Here is a 26,632-nt window from a genome sequence, read left to right on the forward strand (position 1 = left end):
AAGGACCCCAAGAAAGGGAGTTTATGGAGTGCCTCCGTGATGGATTCTTAGAGCAGCTTGTACTGGAGCGTACCAGGGAAAAGGCAATTCTGGATTTAGTGTTGTGTAATGAACTGGATTTGATAAGGAAACTCTAGCTAAAGGAGCCATTAGGAGGTAGTGACCATAATATGCTAAATTTTAATCTACAATTTGAGAGGGAGAAGGGTAAATTGGAGGTGTCAGTATTACAGTTGAACAAAGGGGACTATTGAGCCATGAGGGAGGAGCTGGCCAGTTGGCTGGAAAGATGCCCTAGCAGGGATGACAGTGGAACAACAGTGGAGGTATTTCTGTGAACAATACAGAAGGTGCAGGATCAGATCATTCCAAAGAGGAAGAATGATTCCAAGGGGAGCAAGGGGCGACAGTGGCAGACAAGGGAAGTCGGGGACAGTATAAAAATAAAGGAAAAGAAGTATAACATAGCAAAGATGAGTGGGAAGCCAGAAGATTGTACAACTTTTAAAGAGCAACAGAAGCTAACTAAAAAGGCAATATGGGGAGAAAAGGTGAGGTACGAAGGTAAGCTAGCCAAGAATATAAAGGAGGATGGTAAAAGCTTCTTTCGATATGTAAAGAGGAAAAAAATAGTTAAGACCAAAGTTGGACCCTTGAAAACTGAAAAAGGTGAATTTATTCTGGGGAACAAGGAAATGGCAGATGAGTTGAACAGGTACTTTGGATCCGTCTTCACTAAGGCAGGCACAAACAATCTCCCTGATGTACTAGTGGCCAGAGGATCTAGGGTGATGGAGGAACTGAAGGAAATTCACGTTAGACAGTAAATGGTGTTGGGTAGACAGGTCTGAAGGCAGATAAATCCCCAGGGTCCGATGGTCTGCATCCCACGGTACTTAAGGAAGTGGCTCTAGAAATTGTAGACACTTTGTGATCATTTTCCAACGTTCTATAAATTGAGGATCAGTTCCTGTGGATTGGAGGGTAGCTACTGTTATCCCACTTTTAATGAAGGGCAAGAGAGAGAAAACAGGAAATATTTGACCAGTTAGCCTGACATTGGTGGTGGGGAAGATGCTGGAGTCAATTATAAAAGATGAAATAGTGGTACATTTGGATAGCAGTAACAGGATCAGTCCGAGTCAGCATGGATTCACGAAGGGGAAATCATGCTTGACTAATCTTCTGGAATTTTTTGAGGATGTAACTAAGAAACTGTACAAGGGAGAGCCAGTAGATGTAGTGTTCCTGTACTTTTGGAAAGCATTTGATAAGGTCCCACATAAGAGATAGGTGGGCAAAATTAGAGCACATGGTATTGGTGGTAGGGTGCTGACATGGAGAGAAAATTGGTTGTCAGACAGGAAACAAAGAGTAGGGATTAACGGGTCCTTTCAGAATGGCAGGCAGTGACTAGGGGTACCGCAAGGCTCGGTGCTGGGACTGCAGCTATTTACAATATACCTTAATCATTTCGATGAAGGGATTAAAGGTAACAATACAATAACAATACAATACAATACAATTAGCAAATTTACAGATGACACAAAGCTGGGTGGCAGTGTGAACTGTGAAGACGATGCTTTGAGGATGCAGGGTGCCTTGAACAGGCTGGGAGAGTGGGCAAATGCATGACAGATGCAGTTTAGTGTGGATAAATGTGAGGTTAAAAGCAAATGGCATGTTGGCCTTCATAACAAGAGGAGTTGAGTAGAGGAGCAAAGAGGTCCTTCTGCAGTTGTACAGGGCCCTAGTGAGACCACACCTGGAGTATTGTGTGCAGTTTTGGTCTCCAAATTTGAGGAATGACATTCTTGCTATTGAGGGAGCGCAGCGTAGGTTCACCAGGTTAATTCCCGGGTGGCGGGTCTGTCATATGTTGATAGAATGGAGCGGCTGGGCTTGTATACTCTGGGATTTAGAAGGATGATGGGAATCTTATTGAAACAAGTAAGATTATTAAGGGTTTGGACACGGTAGAGGTGGGAAACATGTTCCCGATGTTGGGAGTCCAGAACCAGGGGCCACAGTTTACGAATAAGGGCTAAGCCATTTAAAGCGGTGATGAGGAAAAACTTTTTCACGCGGAGTTGTGAGTGTGGAATTCTCTGCCTCAGAGGGCTGTGGAGGCTGGGTCTCTGGATATTTTCAAGAGAGGGCTAGATAGAGCTCTTAAAGATAGCGGAGTCAAGGGATATGGGGAGAAGGCAGGAATGGGGTACTGATTGTGGATGATCGGCCATGATCACATTGAATGGCGGTGCTGGCTCGAAGGGCCGAATGGACTACTCCTGCACCTATTGTCTTTTGCAATTTGTCTATAAACTAGGCATCATTGTCTATAAACTAGGCAAACATTGTGGGCCAATGGGCCCATCCCTGTGCTGTACTGTTCTATGTTCTAAACAATTTCCTCCAACTCCCCAAAACCTCCAATGCTACGTAATTGCATGTGATGCTGTTTTTTGCCATGCTTCCAGTAAACTGCTAAGGCCTCTGAAATAATATCCCTACCAATTTCAGTTACAAAACACTTCACTTTTTAGGAGATATGATAATAAACAGCAAGCTAGCCCCTGTACTAGAAGAATTTCAACATTATGCTGATGTTCCAAGGTAATGAACAGGACAGGCTTATGCTGGTTGCGTATTGAAATCATGATAAGATGCAATTGAAAACAATTAAGAAGTGGTCTGAAGAAGGGTTTCGGCCCGAAACGTTGCCTATTTCCTTCGCTCCATAGATGCTGCTGCACCCGCTGAGTTTCTCCAGCATTTTTGTGTACCTAAGAAGTGGTCATTGTTGGGTATTATTTAGCTGGACCAATATTCAGCAAAGTGCCATTATTTCCATCTGTGGTATGTGAATCAATATAAAAGAGCAAATTCACCACAAGATTCAGGTTAATACACAAAATTGATATGGTACAATGCGTTTTGGCATTTGAGAGTGGTTATTGGCCAAGAGACTCAGCTCAAGGAAGAAGAATTCCAAATTTCTAGGAGATAATGAGCAGAAACATCTGTCTTGAGTATAATCTGAAGGTTCATATTGAAGTTCTTGTCAAACTGAACTGTCTTTTATTGCACAAAGCACCCAAGAATGTTTGGACTTCCAGAAAAACAACAGTGAAACCAAAAAAATAAAATTGAGAAGGCTGTTAGTGCATGCCTTCAAGGTTGTGGAAGGAAACTGCTTCATTGCATTACACTATCCGCTAAATAAGAATTTTTCCCATCAGTTACCAGGTCTGAATTGGAATCAGCTCTTACCCTTTTCATTATCAACTTTATTTTAAAGGAATTATTATGGCATTTGTAGACTAAAGATATTTTTTATTTTTACAGGGCAGACAAGATGGAGCATCTATTGATTCAGAAGACTACAATTTATATAAAGCTATAGACAGATTTGGCTTTCTGCAGTAAGTTGTTGGGTTTTATCTAAAATTTATTTAATATTTGAAGAAAAAATTATGTTTAATAAAAATGTCAGATTAATTTGATATCTTCAATATGTCTCCTTTCTGTATTAAAAATGAATGACAATTTTATATATTTTCAGTGAATATGAACTGCCCATGCCAACTGCACTGGAGGTAAAGGTAAGATGGAATACAGTTACAATAAATAATTAGTTGAATATTGTTTCACAAATCTGCATTGATCTACAAATGGTAGGAAATTAATGTGACTGCTCTCATTGCCACTTACAGAAAAAAATCTCCATCCAGAGGTTCATTCTCATTTAGTATACCCCATAAAGTAATGATAGTGTGTCGTACTCTGCCTCAAATTAATTTCTGAAATACTGTAAATAAAAGCAAGTTGAAATTTGCTGATTTAATAATCAGTACTTTGGAACAAATTTTCCCATGATTTGGATTTTTGCTTTCTGCTGTTATTTTCTTAACAAGAACAAAGCTTGCTGCAGGCAATGAAAGGAAAATTGGAGATTGTCTGAACTTGAACCACTCCTTGGCACATACCTAACAATTGGACACAGGGCAACATTGAGAGAAGCAGGTATAGGTATGCTGCCCACACAATCATAAGTTGCAAGAAGCAAATCCATACCAGTTTGTAAAATTTCACCAGAACAGGCAAGGCTCTATACCAACTAATACTTTTCTGGAAGATAATCACGAATATTTAGTGGAACAATAGAACATGGAAATGGAATATTTTACTTAAACATAACATTCTCTGCATTTTAAAAACCATGCTAGTATCTCTAATGATAATTTTGCAAATGCATTTCCATTCACATGATGTTTTTAAGAAGGAACTGCAGATGCTGGAAAATCGAAGGTACACAAAAAAGCTGGAGAAACTTGGCGGGTGCAGCAGCATCCATGGAGCGAAGGAAATAGGCAACGTTTTGAGCCGAAACCCTTTTTCAGACCTTTGTGTACCTTCCATTCCCATGATGTTGATTTTAAATAAGATTGAAATTTTTCCTCTTTTTTCAATTTCAAAGTGTTTGTCCAGATCAAGACAGAAAAGGGTTAATAATTCTGCTACATTTTTAACAACTTTAGAACAAATTTTCAAATACTTCTTTCATACAATCCATATTTTGGTCACTTCAGACTCTGCTTCTATCGGGTTATTCTTGCACATAATTAGAAAAATAAATGCATTTGCTGCAGATTTCTGCATAGTGCCCTTCCAGGCACAGTCAACATTGTCATTATATTTTATTTATTTGCAATTGAATTATCATCGATAGTACTTTTGGTCTAGTCAGAATAATTTGAGGAAACCACAGCAACAGCAATGATGTTCATTAACATGTGTTCTAGTGAACTAGCAACTTCTTACAGGTAGAACAAATCAACACATTAAAGATCTGAAATTTAAGAAAGGATAGTCACCTTGCTAATGGTTTAATTTGTTGTGTATTTGAGATATCGAGTATATCATGATAAGATTATATTTACATGAATCTGTATCAGATGTTGAAACTTTTCTGAGAAACAGCCTCGAGCTTTACAAATATGAATTATGAGGATTTTTTTTTTCCAGGCTGGAAAGGTGCTTTGTTGAGGTAAATTTTCTAAATGGGAAAGGTAGATCTTTAAAGTATTTTGCAGACAAAGTGTAGTTGCGGACAGTGAGGAAAGCTGTCAAAGAACACAGCATAGAGATCAGTTACAGATATGAGCAGAGAAATGGCAGATGGCTTTTAAAACGAGCATGTTTAAGGTGCTGCACTGAGGGAGGTTGAATGTGAAGGGCAAGTATGCAGTTAATGGCAAGTAATTTGACAGCATTGATGTATAGAGAGATCTTGGGGTCCAAGTTTATAACAACCTGAAAGTAGCAACACAATAGATCGTGTGGGGAAATAATACATATGGTATGCTTGCCTCCATTGGTCAGGGCATTAAGTATAATTGTCAGGAAGTCACGTTGCATCTTTATAAAACTTTGGTTAGGCTGCATTTGGAGTATTGTGTGCAATTTTAGTTCCCCCATTGCGGGAGGGTTATGGCAGCTTTGGTAAGGTTTCTGAAGGGGTTTATCAGATTGTTGCCTGCATTGTAAGATATTTGCTATCAGGAGAGGTTAGACAAACTTGGATTGTTTTCTCTGGATTGTCAGAGGTTGAGTAGAGCCTGATAGAGGTAAATACAATTTATGAGAGGCATAGATGGGGTAGACAGAACCTTTTTCTCACGGTGGAAATGTTATGGATTAGAGGGTATCGCTTTAAGATCAGAGGGGAAAAGTTTAACGGAGATGTCCGAGACAAGTTTTTTTTACACAGAGATTGGCAACCACTTGACATGCTGAGTGGTGTAGGAAGCAGATACAGCAGGCAGAGGAAATTAACGTAGCATCATGTTCAGCATGGACATTGTGGGCAGAGGGCCTGTTCTCATGTTGCACTATGTTTTGTTGTACTGTAACAAAGAAACTTAATTGGCTGGATGGATAAATTGAATCGTATGCCTTTTGTTATTCATAACTTTTCCAAAGGTTGAACCCAATAAAATGTGATATTATTGCCATGATTTAAGATGCAAAAAATATATTGTCACTGCTCTTAAAAAACCTTTGTTTTACAGCAAAAACATTTGGAAATTGAGAGAGTACGCAAATGGGTAAAAATGATTAAGAAGTGGGAGAAATACAGAAACAGTGACAAGGTAATGTTGATTGCTTAAAGGTCAGGCACAATAAATAAGAATTTGGAATTTTCTGAGAATTATTTTTGTAGGTAAAATGGCTAAATCCATCCAAAATTCCCTTTTAAAAATAACGTACATTTTATGTTCCTTTCACTGACCTATACTGCAAAAATTAGCACCACGGTGCAAATATATCTGTCAAAGCAGTATCACTCTTTGGATTCATGATTTTGAGTTTCTAAATGTACATGGTGATTTCATTAATAGTTATGTGCTGGTTATAAGGAGAAAGGAAACACCAGCCAAGTCTGCAATGTACCAAGATAACTTTTAACATACTTACTGTTGTCAGCATTTCACTGGGTTCATGCATTTCTTACTTCCATGCCTACACATTGCATTAAACTCAGGAACATGCTAGATTTTAGTTTTGACTAGTTTGGTGATACAGCATGGAAATGGGCCATTCGGACCAGCGTGTCCACGTCGACCAGCGATCACCTGTGCACTAGTTTTACCCTACACACTAAAGACAACTTATAGCAGCCAATTAACCTACAGACCTGCACATCTTTGGAATGTGAGAGGAAACTAGAGCAGCTGGAGAAAAGAGCTTAAGTTCAAAGATCATAGAGCAGAGCAAGATGGTCCATTCCTGCAAAATCCAATGGACTAACATGTAGTATGGAATGGGGCGGGACGTCCGCCATTTTAGCAAACCCGACCCGACTTCCGTGGAATGTGTAATCAGCAAAGATTATAGAGCGGACTCAGGTCGGGTTGGTTTCTTTATTTGAAAATAGAAATGAGGAAAACTATCAATGGAATGATTTGGTATGGTAATTGAAAAGTTTCTGAAATATTACCTTAGAATGGAATCGGAGCATGTCTTTTTTGAGGAGGATGGATGAGAGCTTTGGCTTACAGCCTAGGGTGGAATTAATGTTAGCAAATGTCTGCTGTCAGAGCAATATTTCAATGGCCTGCATTATCTGCAGTTCGAACATTAAAAATGGCCTGAAGGAGAGGGCAATGCTTGGGAAGGAACTGCAGATGCTGGTTTAAACTGAAGATAGACACAGAATGCTGGAGTAACTCAGCAGGGCAGGTGGCATCTCTGGAGAGAAGGAATGGGTGACGTTTCGGGTCGAGACCCTTCTTCAGACTGAAAGTCCCTTTACTGTGACTGTCCAGTCGAGGGTAAAATTGCTGATCGAAATACAACAGAGAGTGTTCAAGGATGATTAATGCACCTGGCTCCAGTTTACGTACTTAACTTCATCCTGCGTTGAAACCGATCCCGGGGTGTATTAATCACCAGTAAATTCCCCTCTTTTCACTACTTGTATGATTGTTTCTAAAATCAGCGCACACCGTTTGAATGGGTGAAAAATACAGTGATCTCGCTGCACTTAGCCCAGTAGAGTTATTTTCTTTACTCATTTCAACGCGTAAAAGCAAATGACAATACAACATTCTTGCCACAAACAACCAAAAAAGCTTGTAATGATTAGCATTTATTAACATTTCACCTTTTCATTTTGGATCGAATAAATAAAAGTGATCGACGTTTACACGTTACAAATTTTTTTTATTATGGGTAGCATTTTGAAGATTTGTAGAGAAATGGAAACACTTAATGTTGAGGCACCGTTACTATAATCCGACGCTTAAAATGCCTGCGTTTTTAAATCTAAATATTTCTTTGCTGTAAAATAAATAGTTACACATGGTCATAGCTGGTTACCCTATATTCTGCGAATTGGTATTCATATATTTTTTTTAAACCGCGTAAATGTTAAATTGCAGGAACAACGTGTTTTTAAAACAGTTTACTTCAGTTGTGATTAGTTAACAATGTAAACCATTTGAAATAGAATTGAATTTATATTTTCCCAAAACAAAAATCGAGGAAAAATGTCCTGAGTGCAAAAATTCCTAATTCACAGTCAAGAAACTGTATCAAGAAACATCAGATTATAATTTGATTTTAGACTCCCAATACGATCCATTAGGAACCGCGATAGTTCTGTGTGCGGCGCGCACTTGGGCAAATGAAACGGATCGGTCTTTAGCGATTCGGAACTGCGATCTGCATTGCAACAATTTCATACATATTGAGCTAGGAGCTGAAGTTAGCGTCTGCAGTTTTAGAGCACGGCACAGTTATAGGTGATCAAAAGAAAAATAATTACCTTTATCTAACACCTTGGTGAGAAGGGTCTCGACCCGAAACGTCACCCATTCATTCTCTCCAGAGATGCTGCCTGGCCCGAACCACTGAGTTACTCCAGCTTTTTGTGTCTACCTTCGGTGTAAACCAAAGATTACACAGCGGAGCAAGATAGGGCACTCCAAAGATCATAGAGCGGATGCCATGACCAAAAATCATAGATTGGAGCAGAGATGGAAGCTGGTTACGGAAATGGCGCTGAGGATTACCCATGACCTACTACGGATTTTTAGACGATTGGACTAGCTTGCTCCGCTCTATGATCTTTGCTATAGTTTTCTTTTGTCTATTGGCACCTGTCCGTAACATGTTTTCCTGAAGACCATGGGTCAAATAGTCTGATGTGTCCTGCTTGAAATGATGAATTTAGTAAGTTTCAATGAGATCTCCTCTCATTCTTCTGAACTTTAGAGAATGCAGTTTACTCAATCTCTTCTCATATGGGAAACCTATCATTACTTCAACCAGATTAGTGAATATTTGCTGTACTTACTCCAAGGCAAATGCATTTTTTTAAGGAAGAAGACTAAAATTGTACAAAATAGCCTGATAATGTTGCTGTGAACTCAGGGTTATGTTTGATCAGATGTCTTCCAACACTAGCTTGCTTACTGCCTTGGCTCGTATTGGGAATAGTAACTTGTACAAGGAGCTGTGGATTTTGAAACTAATTTCACAAGAGGGATAAACAATTGTTGTATAAACAAATACCATAAAGTATATCGTACAAAAAAAACAAAATTACTTTATCTTTGTGATAAACCTTCAAAATGAACTGTGATTTCTCAGGATTAGTTTGGTAATTGATAATAAAGGAATATATTTTGCATTGTGTTTTGAAAGTGATGAATTATGCTTTTTGTAATGGTTTGAATTACAATGACAGTTAAAATGACATAGTGGAATTAAATATTTTTCCACTCTATATTCATATTTTCAATTTAAAATGTGTAGTTAAAACAGAACCTCCAGGAAATATTTAATACATTAATGAGTATTCATGGAGAGAAGATAGACAAAAAAAGCTGTAGAGAAAACAGTTAACAAATCATCAGAGTACCAAGCAGAAAGTTATGAATTTGCAACATTAATTCTCTTTCTCTCACTTCAGATTCTGCCTGTTCGCCGAATATTTGCAGCCTTTTTTATTTTAGACTTCCAACATACGCAGCATTTTGATCAGCTGTGTACATAATTAGGTTTTTCTACAAAGAATTGTATTAATTCAAGTATAGGCTTCATGATTTTTATGGATAAAATTAACTGCCCCATGTTGTATTTCAGATGGTCCGGAGAGTTTACAAAGGAATCCCACTGCAGCTTCGTGGTCAGATTTGGTCATTGCTGTTAGATTTGGAAAAGTTGAAATCTGAGAATGAAGGGAAATATGAGGTAAATTATTTAGGATGGTGATTTTTCTTATTTTTGACCTAATTTCTTTTCAGTCACCAACATTTAGAAGTTTTGCATTTACCAACCCAATGGTTACTGCTGGCCACTAAGCTTGATTCCAAGGGTAAATCTCCAGGCTGGGGAAAGAGGGAGCAACTTCCATCATATCCAATAAATGGTGTTGACTCTAGGGTCTGTCAACTTATGGAATGGATGCTGTCAATCCAGAACAATGGCGTGCACGCCACAGAGGCAGAGAGTAATACAGCATGTAAACGGGGCATTCAAACCAGTGCATCCATGTCGACCAAGATACCTATCAAAGATAGTTGTATTTGCATATTTTTTAAACCTATATGTACTTCCCAACTTTTTCTTACAGAGCTCTTCCAGAATTTGATAGCGTTAACATAAATAAAGTGTTTCTATCTGTGGACAAGATCAGAACCAAAGACCACATAATCACAAAAGTCCAATAGGTAATTTATAAGAGAGAGCTCTCAAGAGTTACCAAATACACAACTTACTACCAGGAATGATTGAGGAAAATTTACCAAAGGATTAGATGATAAGGAGGAGGACACTCAACTAGAGCATTAACACAGCCCAGTGGTCTATTTATTCTTTAATAGTTTGTACTAATTTGTGAAGTTCCAATATGATTACGTTTTTACTTTTGTCAATTTCTATTACAGAGAATGAAATTACAAGCACAAAGGTTTTCATCAGAAATCAAACAAATAGACCTTGATGTGAATCGCACTTTTAGAAACCATATTATGTTTCGGGATCGATATGGAGTGAAGTAAGTGATTTAATATTTAGTGGAGCGCAGCTATGTCTTTTTCCAATAATGCTTTGAGTCTTACCATCCTTGCCGCTGGTGACACTATTACTACAATTCAGCTGCCTGGAACTGACATGGGCGTAAATCCTGTGGGGGACGGGGGGGGGGTGGGGGGGGGGGGGGGGGGGGGGGGGGGGGGGGACGTGCCCCCTCCATGCTTTGGGAGGTGGGGGTCAATACCCCCATGTTTTGTAATCCAGACTTTATCAGACGCTTTCTAAGGCCTGAATCGGCCTGTTCGTGGGGCCTTTCAGCGCCCGGCGTGGCTTAAAATCAAACTGCTGCATCGAGACGATCGACTCTCCCGATTTTGAAGCTCCCACCAGCCGATGAAAGGCCCCGCGAATGGGTCAATTCAAGCCCCACAATTCGGGGCGGGTGAAGCTGCTGTTTCTGGAGTTCGGAGTCAGTCACCAACCAGGTCACCTTCCGATGTTACCATCCACAGGGCCTGCGGCTGAAGCCTCGCGTGTGTGTACGCAGGCGCGCGCGCGGCCGCCAAGAAATTGTGTCCCCCCCCCTCCCCCCATGTTTTGATAGCGATTTCCGTGCCTGAACTGCAGAAACACAATTACCAATCCCAGTCAAGGCACAGTTTTTAGGGTTGAACCCACATGCATGTGTTTGAAACCAGGTCTACAGCACCCCAACTATATTCTAGAATGTTAGTGTAAAAGCATTTGGATGTGTTGCTATTTTACCACTAATAAACTTTCAATTTAATGGTACTTCAGATGTAATTTTTAGGACATTGTTTATCATACACAATGCAACATCAGAAGTGGGCAGCAAGGAGGAAATCCATTCAAACATTTAAACCAGCAGTTATAATTATTCCCACACCCTTTTTTTCTGCATTACCGTTCTTATCCTTAAATCCCTGTCCAACTTGTTTCTAATCTAATTCTTGAATTGCATTCCACCATCTTTTAAGATAATACTCCAGATTCTGATGCCTTGTTTTTCCCCTCGTTATTTTGCCAAAGATTTTAAATACATAATATTTAGTTATTGTCCTACTTTAATGAGAATAGTTCTTCCCCTATCCTACCAAAGCCTTTCATCAGATTGAAAATCTTTACTCTCACACAGTTTCATAACTGCTAACTGCCATCGTGATTTTTCACAAACTGGATTTTGTTGTTGAAAATGTGAATAACTTGTAAAATATAACATCAATCTGAACAAAACAAACTGAACGAAACTTTGATGGACCACACCACAGGACAATGGTAAGGTGGTCCAAAAATTGTAGCACTATCGTGTACCGTTTTGGCGTAATTCAGGGCATGACAGACAGACAGACACACACACACACACACACACACACATCCACACAGACAAGATGAGAGTTTTAGTAATATATACGAGACCAAGTGGGGCGAGACCCTTTGGGTCCCTGTCACACGGGAGGCCTGGTCCCTCAACGCAACCCATTCCCCCAACTCAATATTCGACTACTCACCCATAGCCCCCATGGGAGGCCTGGTCCCCTAACGCAACCCGTTTCTCAACGCAATATTGCACCACTCGCCTGTCTCCCCCAACACAATATTCCACCAATCACACATTACCCCCAACTGCGCAGGGGCGGCTCATTTCCCCTCATCCCCCAACACTCCCTCCCCCTCCTCTTCACCCTCCCTCTTCTCTCCTCCATTCCCTCCCTCACCTACCTCTCTTTCCATTCCCCTACCTGCAGTCACTCCCTCCCTCCCTCCATAACCCCTCTCCCCTCCCCTTCTCATCTCCCTCTCCTTACAACAATGTTATAAATCTCTCATTGCACTGGGTGGAACAGTGATGACGGGCAGTTTATGTAAATGAGATTCCATTGTGACGTTGTACGCTGCTAACTGCCAGTGGAACACTACTGATGGTCAGTTTATGTAAATTAGATCCCATCGTGAGGTAATAGCTGCTAGCTACCAGTTCAGATGGAAGATTTTTTTCTCAAAGTGGGGTTTTGTAAAGTTAATGTGAATCACGTAAAATATAACATTAATCTGAACAAAACTTGATACACCACACACACCAAAAATTCACACACACACACACACACACACACACACACACACACACACACACACACACACACACACACACACACACACACACACACACACACACACACACACACACACACACACACACACCCAAGAACACAATATTTCACCACTCACCCATAGCCTTTAGATGCCTATAGAACACAGAATAATACAGAGTAGGCTTCGGCCTACGATATCTGTGCTCACCCTAATGTCAATTTAAAGTAATCCCATCTACTTGCACATAGTCCATTATTAGTCCATTCCCTGTCCGTTCATGTGTCTGTCTAAATTACTCTTCAAAATAGCTATCATATTTGTCTCTATCCTCTCCCATAGCAGCATGTTCTAACCACTAACCACTCTGGGGAAAAAAAATCTACTCTCTATAATCAAGACACCATTAAACGTTCTTGTAAACCTCTTCAGTACCCTCTTAAAGCCTCCCATCCTTCCTGTAATGTTGCAACCAGAACTACACACAATTGTCTAAATGCGGCATAAGTTTTATGCAGTTGCAATATGACTTCCCAACTTGTATATGCATATTCAATTTCAACATGACTTCCCAACTTTTTAACTCATTTTCTATCAACAGAATGAGAAATAATGCATGGCCAGATATCTTAAATATTTTGCTGCCTTTGAGCATCTTCTGTACAGAAGAAACAGCCAGGCTGCATAGCAGGAAGTAACAATGAGTCAACTTAGTCTGAAACCTCAAAAGATGAAGACAAGGGTAATAACCTCAGGAAATCCGCCATGGTGAAACAAGCCAGAATTTTACAGCATTGATTAAATGGTCTAAGTACGCAGGCCTATAAAGCGGCTTCCTTTCTTCTTGTTATGTTAATTGAAGAAGTAGCCACCTCTTAGATGTCGCTATCATATCTGCCTAAACTACCTCCTTTGACAATGTATCCCAGACCCCCACCACTCTGTGTAAAAAAAAACTTGCCCTGCACATCTCTATTAAACTTTCCTCCTCACACATTATATCTATGCCCTCTAGTATTAGAAAAAAAGGTTCTGACTTTTTACTCTGTCTATGCCACTCATAATTTTATATACTTCTATCAAGTCTCCATTCAACCTCCAACGTTCCAGAGAAAACACTCCCATGTTTATCCTACATTTCAATGTAGCGTGGAGGGAAATCGACAGATGACCTTATAGGTCGGCACAGTTCAATCCTCACTACGGGTGCGGTCTGTGTGGATTTTGCACGTTGTTGCCGCAATCGTGTGGGTTTTCCCTGGGTGCCCTGGTTTCCTCCCATATTCAAAAGATGTGCAGGTTTATAGTTTAACTGGCTTCTGTGAATTGTCCCTCGTGTGTAGGATCGAATGAATGTAGGTGTGATTGTTGGACGGCGTGGACTCGATGGGCTGAAGGGCCTGTTTCCATACTGTGTCTTTAAAGTCACCAGTAAAGTAAAGCTGAAACCCTTAATACAGGAAGAATTATAGTAAATTGTATAAAAAAGGAACTGCAGAGATTTTATACCAAAGGCAAACATAAAATGCCAGACTATTTCAGCGGGTCAGGCAGCATCCCAGGAGCAAATGGGTAGGTGACGTTTTGGTTCGGGATCTTCTTCAGATTAATTGTAGTGCCGGTGGGAGGGGTGGGGAGAGAACTGGAAGGAAGAGAAAAAAACAGGACAAATCGGGGCTGGTAACAGATGACCTTAGGCAAGGAGGTTCCCTGGTAGGCCAAGCTGTGTGAGCCCAAGAGGGATCCTTTGTTGCTACTGTGCAATTGGTTAACAGATCTTTAGTGAAGGAAGGGGTGGGGAGATGAGAGAGGGAGGTATTTGTAGAAGTTAACTAAAATTAGAGAACTCAATGTTTATACCACTGGGCTGTAAGCTACCTGAGCGGAAGATGAGGTGTTGTTCCTCCAATTTGTGTGTGGCCTCACTTTGGCAATGGAGGAGGCCCAAGACGGAAGGTCAGTATGGGAATGGGAAGAGGAGTTATAATGATTAGCAACTGGGAGATCCAGTGGGCCTTAGAGAACCGAGAGTAACTATTTGGTGAAACGGTCACTAAGTCTACGAACAAGGACTATTCGACGTAACCGACAAAAAGGCCGGCATAGCAGGGGCCCATGCGAGTGCCCATAGCTACACCTTTAATTTGGAGAAAGTGAGAGGAGTCAAAAGGGTTGAGGGTGAGGACAAGTTCCGCATGGTCGAGGGGGGTGTTAGTAGAGGGAAATTGATTGGGTCTCTGTTCAAAAAAGAAATTGAGGGCTTTGAGACCTTTTTGGTGGAATATGGAAGTATAAAGGAACTGGATGTCCATGGTAAAGATGAGTGACTGGGGGCCTAAAAAATGATAGTTGTTAAAATAGTTGAAGGGCGTGTGAGGTCTCTTGGCCATTGGTGGGTAGGGATTGGACAGTGTTAGGGTAGATTAAAGGTATGTGGAGATGAATTAAGTGGGACAGGTGCAGGCAGAAACCAGGGATCTGCTGGGGCAGTTCATCATGGATTTTGGGGAGGAAGTAGAGCGGGCAGTACGGGGCGGGGGAATGATAAGGTTGGAGGCTGTGGAGAACAGATGGCCAGTGTTGTTGGGATATAAATGCCTGGTGCTTGTCTGTGGGGTCATAGTCAAGGGGTAGGTATGACGATGTATCCGAGAGCTGGCGCCTAGCCTCAGCACGGTAGAGGTCAGCACGCCAGACCCCAATGGCACCTCCCTTGTCATCAGGTTTTTTTGTGGGATTGTTGTGAAATGTGCGGAGGGTTGTGCATTCAGAGAGGGTGAATTGGAGTGGGTAAGGGGAGCAGAGAAGGCAAGATGGTTGATGTTTTGGTGGCAGTTAGAAATAAAAACATCTAGAGAGGGTAGAAGGCTGGCAGGAGTCCAAGAGGAGGAGGAATGTTGGAGATGGGAGAAGGGGTCATCATCGTTTTCACACCTTGCCCTTCCATATCTCTGTCTCCCTCTCCCCTGACGCTCAGTCTGAAGAAAGATCACGACCCAAGACATCACCCATTCCTTCAATCCAGAGATGCTGTCTGTCCTGCTGATTTACTCCAGCATTTTGTGTCTATTTACAATGAGTTTGCTACATATAGGATTGTAGTGACCTTAAGGTTCTATCAGACTATATCCAATTGTCACGTGTATTAAAATGTGAAGTCCTGAGCCAATAATGAACTAACACCATGTAGGATGATCAATGAAGCCGAGATTGCAGCATGCACTTCAGTTGTGAATTGTGTAATCAGGTTGCAGCTGCTGAAGGAGGCCACCAGTGGTGCAGTTTTCATTGCAGATCCCCTGCAGGATGTACTCTAATTGTTTTTGTGAATATTCAACAAAAGTCTTCGGTGGTATATTAAAAATAAATGCAGGTTATTCTGAAACAGAATAAACAGATTAATAATCTCGAATGTAATTAGGTACTTGACAGATGCTGGAGAAATGTCGGGTGAAAAACACTGAACAATGTATATGTCAGAGCTAATTTCCTGTTATGGACACAAGATGGTGGAGTAACTCAGCGGGACAGGCAGCATCTCTGGAGAGAGGAATGTGTGATGTTTCAGGTTGAGACCCTTCCAACTAATTTCCTGTTGGACAGTTTTACTAGTAACATCTACCTTTAGTAAATTCATGCTCAAATGATTCAAATTTCTAGGCTATAAATCATGTCATCTCGTATTTCTCATTCTCTTTCTCTGATTTCCATTTTGCATTTGTCTGTCTTTACCACATTGCAAAGTTTGCAGTGCATTTTGGCATTGGTCGTAACATCTAAGTACCAGCTCAGTTACATCCCAGAGAACCCATCATTGCTCTCAGGTTTCCCAGTGTTTCTCAACTTCTATTTTGAACTCCAACCAAATGAACATCCGCGCAAGCACCATACATTCTCAGTGTCTTAATTTTCCTGCTGCTTGGTGATTCTTGTCAAATTCTTGGCAATCTGGATCATGTTCATATACCAAATAGTGTCCATTTTCAGCAGTGATTGAAATTTTTCTTTCAATACAATTTTCAAAATCATTGACAAAAGATCAGAGCAGTGGAAGCAAATATTCAGTCTGTCAATTTTCTCAGGGTTATAAAGGTCAACGGTTTCAAATTTTTTTGTAGGATAGCACATACTTTGCATTTTTTAAATTTGTTCAGATTGCTACTTCCTTTCTTTTGAAATCTTATAGGTATCTAAATTAAGCCTAGCTTTCATTTTTAGTTCCCAGTCCCTAAATGGCTAAGAGCAATAATTATTTGATGTATACTTTTTAACAAACAAAATGAAGTTTTAACAATATTTTTTAAATTCTATGTATCTACAAATTAATTTTCACTATGCTCAGAAATTACTTTGGTCACGTTTGTCTTTGGCTGTTTATGTGCATTTTTTGCAATATTGCTTCTTACTGTTCCCTGCAATGAGTTGTGTCAGGTTAAAAATAAGAGTATAAAAAATATTGTTATACTGGTTAATGCTTGGTAAATTTCAGTTGTGTCGGCAATAGAATACATTTGAACAAAATATGTTAAATAAAAACAGTTAGGCATGGCTTTGTACTGACTTCTTCCTACGATCTCCACTAAGTTTAAGGGATTCAAGGCATGTAGGAAGTGCACTATTTACATCAAAATACCTTATTTAATATGCTCAAACAACATGCCCGATCTATTACTTAAGAAGAATATGCATACTGTACTATTGTTAATTTTTGTTTAATTTCCAGTCGCACTTTCTGTGTAATAGTGACTGTTTTTGCCAAATTTCAAGGGAGAGTGTGCTTTGCACTGGTATTTACTCATATAACGATCTTATAATGTAATAGTCAAATTTTAACCAAATGTTGTTCATCCGTTGTATTTAAATGGCATCATTCCTAATTATAGTTAATTCTCTTCAAACAGACAGCAAGCTTTATTTCATGTACTCACTGCCTATTCTGTATACAACACGGTAAGAAAAATACAAATAGAGTGCAATAATCTGTGATAAATATGACACAAATAATACAATGTTAGAAAGTTTATTTTGAAAATTCCTATTTTGCAAATTTGAATTTTGTACATGTGGGATTAATGTTCCAATTGAATATAAGATACATTTTTTAACAACTACAAATTCCACTAATAATAAATTTGATAATTTTATTTGAAACTGCATATTCAGCTCTCCCTGTTTTAGGATATGGAAATTCTTGATGGAAGCTGCAGAGTGTACCAGACCATTTGAAAACTAACAGCACACTTGTTGAACAAAGTAATTCTTCCTTCCTTGGGTTAAAGGCAAGGAAGGAAGAATTACATTTTAATCAAAGCAAAAAGTAAACTGCTGGAAGAACTCAGCAGGTTAGGCAGCATCTGTGGAGGGAATGGACAGACGACATTTCAGGTTGGGAGCCTACAGTTTGAGGAAGGAGAGTAGTCGATGTAGCAGAAAAAGAGAACAACCTCTTCCTCTCCACCTGTTCTCTCTGAGACAGTTAGCTATAAGTTTTCCAAGTCTGTGTAATGGCTTTCATCAATGGTTGGGCTCTACAAGTACTTTTCTTGCAATGGCATCCATGGATTCAATGATGGTTAAACAAGTGCTAATAATTCAGAAAACTATACTCTCTCAATAGCACTAATATTCAAAGTGACTTGGCTAGCATCTTTTACATACTTTAGTGATGATGGAAGGTGCATGCACAAATTCCAGGTACAGGTAGTTCCTCCATAATGCATGTCTTCTTAACGAGAGTTGGATATACATGACATGAATTAGGAATCACCATTGTTGTACGTGGGCTGAATTGATTATAATACAATTTCAATCAGGAACTGGAGAACCAAAGTTACTTTGGAAATTGACAAGCAGAAAACAAAAGCTGTTTTGGGGGAAAGAAACTGTTTCTGTATAACCTTCCAACAGAAATTTAATACCGTTGTCTTAAATGGAACATACTTCTCTTCAAGGAGGTGAGCTACTGTCAAGGAATGAGTCAGATTGCAGCCATTCTGCTGATGTATTTGAATGAAGAAGATGCATTCTGGGCTCTTTCTCAACTACTGACTGATCAGAAGCATGCAATGCATGGTAAGTACCTCAGCATTCTGAAACAATGGTAAATATTTATCAGCATCCTAACTCTCTGTCCAAGTATTACATTCTGTAAACATGCATGATTTTTATTTGTTTATCACAGTTTTGATGATAACGTTAAAAGTTCCAGAGCCAGAATAAGAGACATCATTCAGATGGGTGGATTTGAGCTCTATGAATTTAACCACATAATCTAGGCTATTGAATCAGTCGGGTACAGTGACTTTGCTCTATTATTGAAGTGGACCTTTTTCAAATGGAATAGAACATAGAGCAGTACAGCAGAAGAACAGACCCTTTAGCGCACAATGTCTGTGCCGAACATGATGACAAGACCAACTGTTATCTTCCTGCACATTATCCATATTCCTCCATTCCATGCATATCCATATGCCTATCCAAAAGTCTTAAATGCCACAATCATACTGTATCTGCCTCAACCGCCTGTGAGTTCCAGGTACTCATCACCTCCTGTGTTAATTAAAAAAAACTTTTCCCTTCTCACCTTAAAGCTATACACTTTTTAGTATTTGATTTTTCCATCCTGGAAAAAAAGGTTCTGACTATCTGCCGTATCTATGCCTTTCATACTTTTACATGCTTCTAGCAGGACTCCCCCGCCACATCTGCCATTCCAGGGACAGCAATCTAAGTCTGTCCAACCTCTCTGTAGCTAGTACACCCAAATATAGGCATGATTCTGGTAAATCTCTTTACACCAATTCCGAACCATTCATATCCTTCAAGTAATCAGGTGACCGGAACTGCACGTAATATAGCAAATGCAGCCTAACCAAAGTCTTAAACTGCGTCCTGACGCTTATACTGAATGCAAGAGAGAGAGGGAGAGTATTCTGCTTAGAGCTGTGATAAGCTCAAGAGACCTGAAAATTGCCTCCCTTTTTGCCATCACACTTCCATGATTTTAAGCACAGAAATTTTAAACAAAGAGAGCTTAAGACATGACAAAAAACCAAAAGTTACAGCGCCAAACAGGTATGGTAGGCAAAGCATGGACTATCTAAAAGGGATGTTACAGAATATACATGGTAGAAACAGAATCAATTTTAATTATAAATATTTGGTAGAAGTAAGACATTAAAATTGAAAATGGCCATCTTTAAAGGAATTAACAAACAAATAGCAATAATAAAAGCGTTCTTTAACTAGTCTTTCACTTGTTTTACAAAACTACTGTTGTGTGCAGTCATGATCATACAGCGTGGAAACGGATACATTGGCCCAGGTGATCCATGTTTCCTTTAAGTCATTTGTTAACTGTTTTTCTGGAAGATTTAGTTAATCATTTCTATCATAACTAGAATATATTTTGATTTAACGTAAGCTCAACCATGAAAGTTTGGTGAGGAAAAAGAATGTATAATTGTTTAAAGATGTTTATCAGGCAGGCAGCTCAATTTTAGAGAGTTACAGTGTAGAGTTGTTATAGCCAAGTAACATTGGTGAAAAAACCTACTTTGAAGTGACCTATTTTACAATACTGGTGCCTATATTCACTGTTCTCATTCTTCATTCGGTATTTGCTGTTTTAGCAAAGGGATAAGGTAGAAACAAACAACTTATTTAAAAGCAGCTGTTCTACAATAAACTGTAAAATAAGCATTTCATCAATTGACATGTGTAGGAAATATCAAAAAGGTAAAAGTTTAGTCTTAGAAAGTCCCGACAGTTGTGTGCAACATACCACTAACATCTAGATAATAAAGAGCTACAACCTTGGCCATTAAAGTTAAGGACACATCTAAAGGAAATTACTATTAACCAGCAGCATGATATTATCTCGAGTTGCTGTAAAACATGCCATTAAATTTATCCATACTAATGAAAGAGATAATAAATTAAATGACTCGGCTTTTAATACCAGGGGCTCAGCAAAGCTTGATTTTTTTTTTTAGGTTTTACAGCTTTTGTTATCCCGAATTTCAGACAATGTATTTGAATAAAATGTGGGTAAAATCATATAAATATTGTTCATATGAATATAAATATAAATACATGTATAGTGATATATGTACTTCTTCTTCTTGCATCTGCCGTGCACAGCCTAAATTTGTTCTATTTGATCTTATTTGAAAGTGCACGCCGGGTTGATTGCATTCGTTGAAACAGGGCGGACCACGTGAAGGTTGCATGGATCTCCCACCCCAGTGATACATGTACTGAACTGTATACAAAAAATAATTTCACTGTACCTCTGTACACGTGACAATAAAGTGACATTGAATCATGGAATAGAGTACCATTGAAACATTTTGTATTGATTTTTAAAATTATATTAACTTTAGCAATCATTCCCTGAATGGTTTACAATCAATGACAGTATTTTTTTCCTTTTCCAACCAGCCTCAAAAATAGACGAGAAATGTTTTGCATGTTGGGTAAAATGTGTTTTAAATCAAAAATGCAATTAAGATACTTTTTTTAGAGTAACATTCCAAAACATCTATGTAACAGAGTAAGGGCCTTACAATACATCTGTGTTAAGGGTCTGTGCAATTACAATATTGAAATTAACATTCTAAAGAAGACTTGCACTATCCAGGCAAACTTTTACATTTTAATTTACATGCTGAAATGCAGGCTCATGTCAAGCAAGGCTGAATCATTGCTCAACACTTCCACATTTACTTCATAATATACATTTCATTTGAAAATAATCCAATTTTAATTTTCTGTTAGTTGAGATGGCGGGGGAGGGGGGGTTATTATCCAGAATAGTATTTACTGATTGTTTCTTTTTAGGAGTAACCAAAAATGTAAATTTAATTATCTTGATGCTTTTCATGGTACTAAAGTTTAGCTTGAAGCAACCTATGAGGAACAAACAGAGGTTAAACTGGATGCATTTAATTATTCCCTTGACTGTCGAAATAAACCAAACAACCCAAGGAATAATAACTTCTGGTCCTTAATTATACAACAGTTCTTAGAGATTTTCCAGTTCATATACTTAGTTGTAAAAGTTTACTGGGCTGATCTTTGATTAACTTGTGAATCTGTAATAAGTGGAAATTGAGTTTGGGCACTGTTTGTGCCTGAGCTAGGAGTGCCAGGGTATGACTGAAATGAAGTCAAAGTGGAGCAGCTGTTGATGCATGCCTCTGCCAGGATCTTGCCCTCTTCATAAAAACAGATAATGGGCTGCTTGCCTTGCCATCAGCAGCTCTTGGCAAATAGCAAAGGACAGTAGAGTATACTGTTTGGAAGGGGGTTGGGTGAGATTTGGGATCAGGATTGTTCCTGGTCAGGTGAACAGAATCGGGAAAGAGTACAGTTGAATTTAATCAATGGAATGCAACGTTGTACCTTCTTAACTTTAAAGAAAGCCTAATTTATTTAATTATTATATTTTTACAGGATTTTTTATTCCTGGATTTCCAAAGCTCCAAAGATTTCAGGGACACCATGATCAGATTTTAAGCAAACTTATGCCAAAGCTCAAAAAACATTTGGTAAGAGGAATATTTATATTATTAAAATCGTACAAAAATGAATTACCTCTTGGTTCATTCCTGTACTCATCATTATGTTTATAATTTTTCCTTTTCAATCTGCATCTGGATATATTAGTGCCAAATGAAGTTCAGCATTAAGTACAGCCTCCTGCACTTCAAGGAATAAAGTCCCATCCTTGTAAATTTTCTCTGCACTTTCCAGTTTTACATCGTCCTTCCTTTAGCAGAGTGACCAATACTGAACACAGTACTCCAAATGCAGCCTCACCAAAGTGTTGGACAACTGTAACATAGCATCACAACTTCTTATCTCAATATCCTGAAAGGTAGACCAATGTAGCGAAAACCTTCTTGATTACCCTATCTACTTGTGCCACTACTTTCAATGAACAATGTACCTGCATTCCTAGACACTACTCTACAACACTCCCCAGTGCCCTGCCATTCGTTGTAAAGATTCTGCTGTTTTGATTTGCCAAAATGCAACACCTTGCACTTATCTGCATTAAACCCCATTAACCATTCCTCAGCCCACTTGCCCTGCAGATCAAGATCTTGCTGTAATTTTTAATAACGATCATTGCTATCTACGATACCACACTCTGTAGTATCATTTTGTCAATGTTATCCATATATCTGCGAGAGATGATAGTGTGTCTTTGATGTTGTCCTGTTTGGAGAGGGGAGTTTTCTTCGGTTGCATTTCCTGCTGTGGCTGACTTGGCCTAGCCTTGACAGACAGACCCTCTCACAGCTTCCACAGGTGAAGTCTCCAATTGTTGGATTGGCTGTTGCCTTTGATCATTTTGTGGCTTTGGCACTTGTCCTCCAGGGTCTTGAACCATTTGCTATTGTGCTGCATCATACCCGCCTCGTACATTCTCATCCAATTCGTTGATATAAACCTCAAACAGTAACGGGCCCAACTCTAATCCCTGAGACACGCTGTGAGTCATAGGCATCGAGTCCAAAAATCAAACTTCCTCTGCTTCCTTCCATGAAGCCAATTCTCTATCCAGTCAGCTACCTCTTTCTTGACCCCGTGCAATCTAACCTGCCAGAGCAGCCTTATGACATTGTCTCCGGCTTTGCCTTCATCAACCTTTTTGGGTTTCTTCTTCAAAACCACAGTCAGATTCATAAGACACAATCGCCCGTGTACAACACCATGCAGACTATCCCTAATAAGCTCCTGTTTATCCAAATGAATATATACATCAGAATCCTCTCCAGTAACTTGCCCACCACAGATGTTAAGCTCACTTGTCTATAATTCCCAGACTTTTCCTTCCAGCCTTTCTTAAATAGAAGCATAATATTAGCCACCATCTCACCTTCCAGCATCTCACCATGCCTAATAATGATTCATATATCTAATCCAGGGGTCGTGCAGTTTCTTCTCTCGTGTCCCATGGTATTTTTGGATACATCTGATCAGGCCCGGGAGATTTATCTGCCTTCCGAAGCCTGAGGATGTCCAACATCTCCTTGACCCTAATGTAGACTGTCCTCAAGACATTTCCATGAACTGTCCCAAGGCACCCAGTCATCATGTCTTTCTCCATGGTAAAAACAGAGGAGAAATACTCATTGAGAACTTTGCCCAACTCTTACGGCTCCACACAGAGATGACTGCTTTGATTTCTAAGGGGCCCTATTTCCCCTCTAGTTTCGTCTTTCCCTTAATGTAATAATAAAATCACTGGATTCTCCTTAGTATTATTACCTGTCCCTTTTTTGCCCTCCATATTTCCTTCTTAAGTATGCTCTTCAGTTCCCCAAACTCCTCCAGGGATACATTTGATCCCAGTTGCCTATACCTGTTCCGTGACTCCTTCATTTTCCTGAGCAGAGCCATTTCTCTTGTCATCCAAGCTTCCTTACTCCTACCCAGGGGCGGAAATGCCGGGGGGGGGGGGGGGGGGGGGCAGGTTCCCCCCCCCCCCCCCCCCCCCCCTGTTTTGAGAGGTGGGGGGGACAGACCCCACCAATTTTTTGTAATCCGGATTTTAAAACCCGGCGAAATCTCCGCTTTCCGCGACAGTGGGGGTGGGACTGCTGATCGAGGTAGCCGATTGGACGAGAGAGACGTCGGTCAGCAGGCAATTGGGGCAGGACATGATGATTCAGCGCGATCATTGGAGGAGGGAGGTGTCGGTCAGAGGCAGAAGTAGGGGGGTGGGACTGAGGGTAGAGTGCGGTGATTGGAGGAGGGAGACTGGGCACAGACCTGCGCCTCATCCGCAGCCAGGATCGATCCCGGCACTCTGGCGCTTACCCAGTCCCTACCCGAGTGCCCTCCCCCCCCACCGGTGGCCAGAGAGGTCGAGAGTCAGACGGGAGTTGTGCCTCCAGGTCCACAGCCAGCGCAGAGAAGCAGCGCTAAACCCAGCTCAACTCTGCCTGTCCCGCCAGGTTAGCCTACAACCCTGCCTGGGCTTGCGGGAAATATGGCCCAGGTTTACAGCCAGTGCGGAGAAGCAGCGCTGGAGTCCCGTCAATCCAGGCAGGGCTGTAGGTTAACCCAGCGAGATAGGCAGAGTTGAGCTTGCGCGTGTGTGTGAGTATGCGCATGTGCATGCGACCGCCAAGAAATTCTGTCCCCCGGTCCCCTCCATATTTTGATAACGATTTCCATGCCTGCTCCTACCTGCCTTGCCCTTCACCCTAACCAGAACATGCATGCCCTGAACTCTGATCACCACACTTTTAAAAGCATCCCACTTTCCAGATATTCCTTTGCTCCACTCAAATGTAGCTAGTTTCTGTCAAATACTATCAAAGTTGGCCTTTCCTCACTCCAGACCTTAAACTTGTGGGCCCACCATGTCCTTATCCATAACTATTTTAAAGCTGCTCTAAAGATTTGCTCATAATTTCAGTAGCTTGGTATTAAATTCCTTCATACTCCATAATATTGATGGGTATATTCTGCCTGGCCTACTAATGCACAAACTAGTCACACTCCGAACATGTGTCTTGATTATCATTGAAATGGTTAGGGAATATATTCAATGCAGGAAAATAGACCCTGACTTGATCTTGTAGAGTAATCCATTTGTTTGAGTTAATCATGTCCACCAATGTGTTAATAGTAAGTAACTAAGCTACGTTTGTCGAATGACAAGATGGTGGTCTTTGTGTGACACAAATATAACTTGCAACTTCTCAGACAATACATGAATGCTCTCCAGGTCTTGCTGCACGAATGTAAGAACTATTTCATTCTTTGGGGTAATGCAAATGAAATTAAATATTTTGTGCTCATCAGAAAACATTCCCACTTCCGTTTTTAGGATGAAGGAAATGTCAGTGAGTCAGTTCAACTACCCATCTACAGGCTGTTAGTCTCGTAACTGCCTGGACTTGCTATCAGAGCTAATAAAAATTATATTAAAAAATCAAAACTTGTCAGTCTTTATTTGAATGCACATAGTGTTCACAATAAGACAGAAAAGATGATGGCACATATTACAATTTATGAGAATTACCGATCGGTATTGCGGAGATGTGGTTGCATGATGACAAACACTGCTCTCTGCTCAATATGTGACCAGAAATCAAAACAAAAACTGCAGATGCTGGAAATCTATACTATTACTCAAACTCTCATCTTGTCCTCTTCCGGTTTGGGTTTTTTTTTAATTGGCGCAAAAACGGTACCCTATATCGCTAGGATTATTTCGACACCTTACTCACCGTTCTCCTGTGCTCCAAGTGCACCACCCCCCCCCCCACACACCACCCCCTTCCTCTCCCCCCACACACCATCCCCCTCCCCTCTCCCACATACCATCCCCCCTCCCCTCCCCCACACATATCCCCCTCCCCCATGCACCACCCACTCCCCCATGAAATGTAACGTTTCCAAGTTTGCTGATGATTCAAAAGTAGGTGGACAGGCAGATTGTGATAGATTTAGTGATTGGGCGACAACCTGCCAAATGAAGTTTAATGCAGATAAGTGTGACATTGGAGAAATCCTAAGGCAGATTGTTATCTAATCAGACAAAGATTACATATGAGTGAATTTTGGAGGAATCTGGGTAATCTAATGCATAAATCACAAAAAGTGAGCAAGCAGGTCCAATGAGTAGTTGAGAAGGCCAATGGTAAGTGAGCATTTATTGCAGAGGGGTTGGAGTTTAAGAATAGGAAAGTTTTGTTAAAGTTGTACTGGATGTTGGTGAGGCCAAGGTGGAATACCATTAGAGAGTTTTGGTTCACTTACCTATAAGTGGTTATTATAGCTTTGGGGAGCAGTCCAAAAGAGATTTATTGGGCTAATTTCTGGATTGAGAGAGCTGCCCTGTCATGAGAAGCTAAATAGTTTATGTCTATATTCCTTGGAGTTTAGAAGAATAGGGGGTGACCAAAGATCCTAATTTGGTGTGACAATAGATATTTTCACTTGCGGGAGAATC

The 26,632-nt window shown here is 40.2% G+C and overlaps 1 protein-coding gene across 3 annotated transcripts in view; it reads left to right on the forward strand.

Moving 5' to 3' along the window:
- The window catches only part of LOC129705713 (uncharacterized), a 144,783-nt gene that overhangs the window by 78,890 nt on the left and 39,261 nt on the right, over nucleotides 1-26,632 (forward strand). For all 3 annotated transcript variants that reach the window (XM_055649456.1, XM_055649455.1, XM_055649457.1), the window contains exons 3-10: nucleotides 3,349-3,425; nucleotides 3,566-3,605; nucleotides 6,075-6,155; nucleotides 9,655-9,762; nucleotides 10,458-10,567; nucleotides 17,556-17,604; nucleotides 18,606-18,726; nucleotides 22,111-22,205. In XM_055649456.1, coding sequence (XP_055505431.1) covers nucleotides 3,349-3,425; nucleotides 3,566-3,605; nucleotides 6,075-6,155; nucleotides 9,655-9,762; nucleotides 10,458-10,567; nucleotides 17,556-17,604; nucleotides 18,606-18,726; nucleotides 22,111-22,205 — 681 coding nt within the window. The remainder of the gene's footprint in view (nucleotides 1-3,348; nucleotides 3,426-3,565; nucleotides 3,606-6,074; nucleotides 6,156-9,654; nucleotides 9,763-10,457; nucleotides 10,568-17,555; nucleotides 17,605-18,605; nucleotides 18,727-22,110; nucleotides 22,206-26,632) is intronic.

The sequence above is a fragment of the Leucoraja erinacea genome, chromosome 18 (assembly GCF_028641065.1).
Source record: "Leucoraja erinacea ecotype New England chromosome 18, Leri_hhj_1, whole genome shotgun sequence".
Taxonomy (NCBI): Eukaryota; Metazoa; Chordata; class Chondrichthyes; order Rajiformes; family Rajidae; genus Leucoraja; species Leucoraja erinaceus.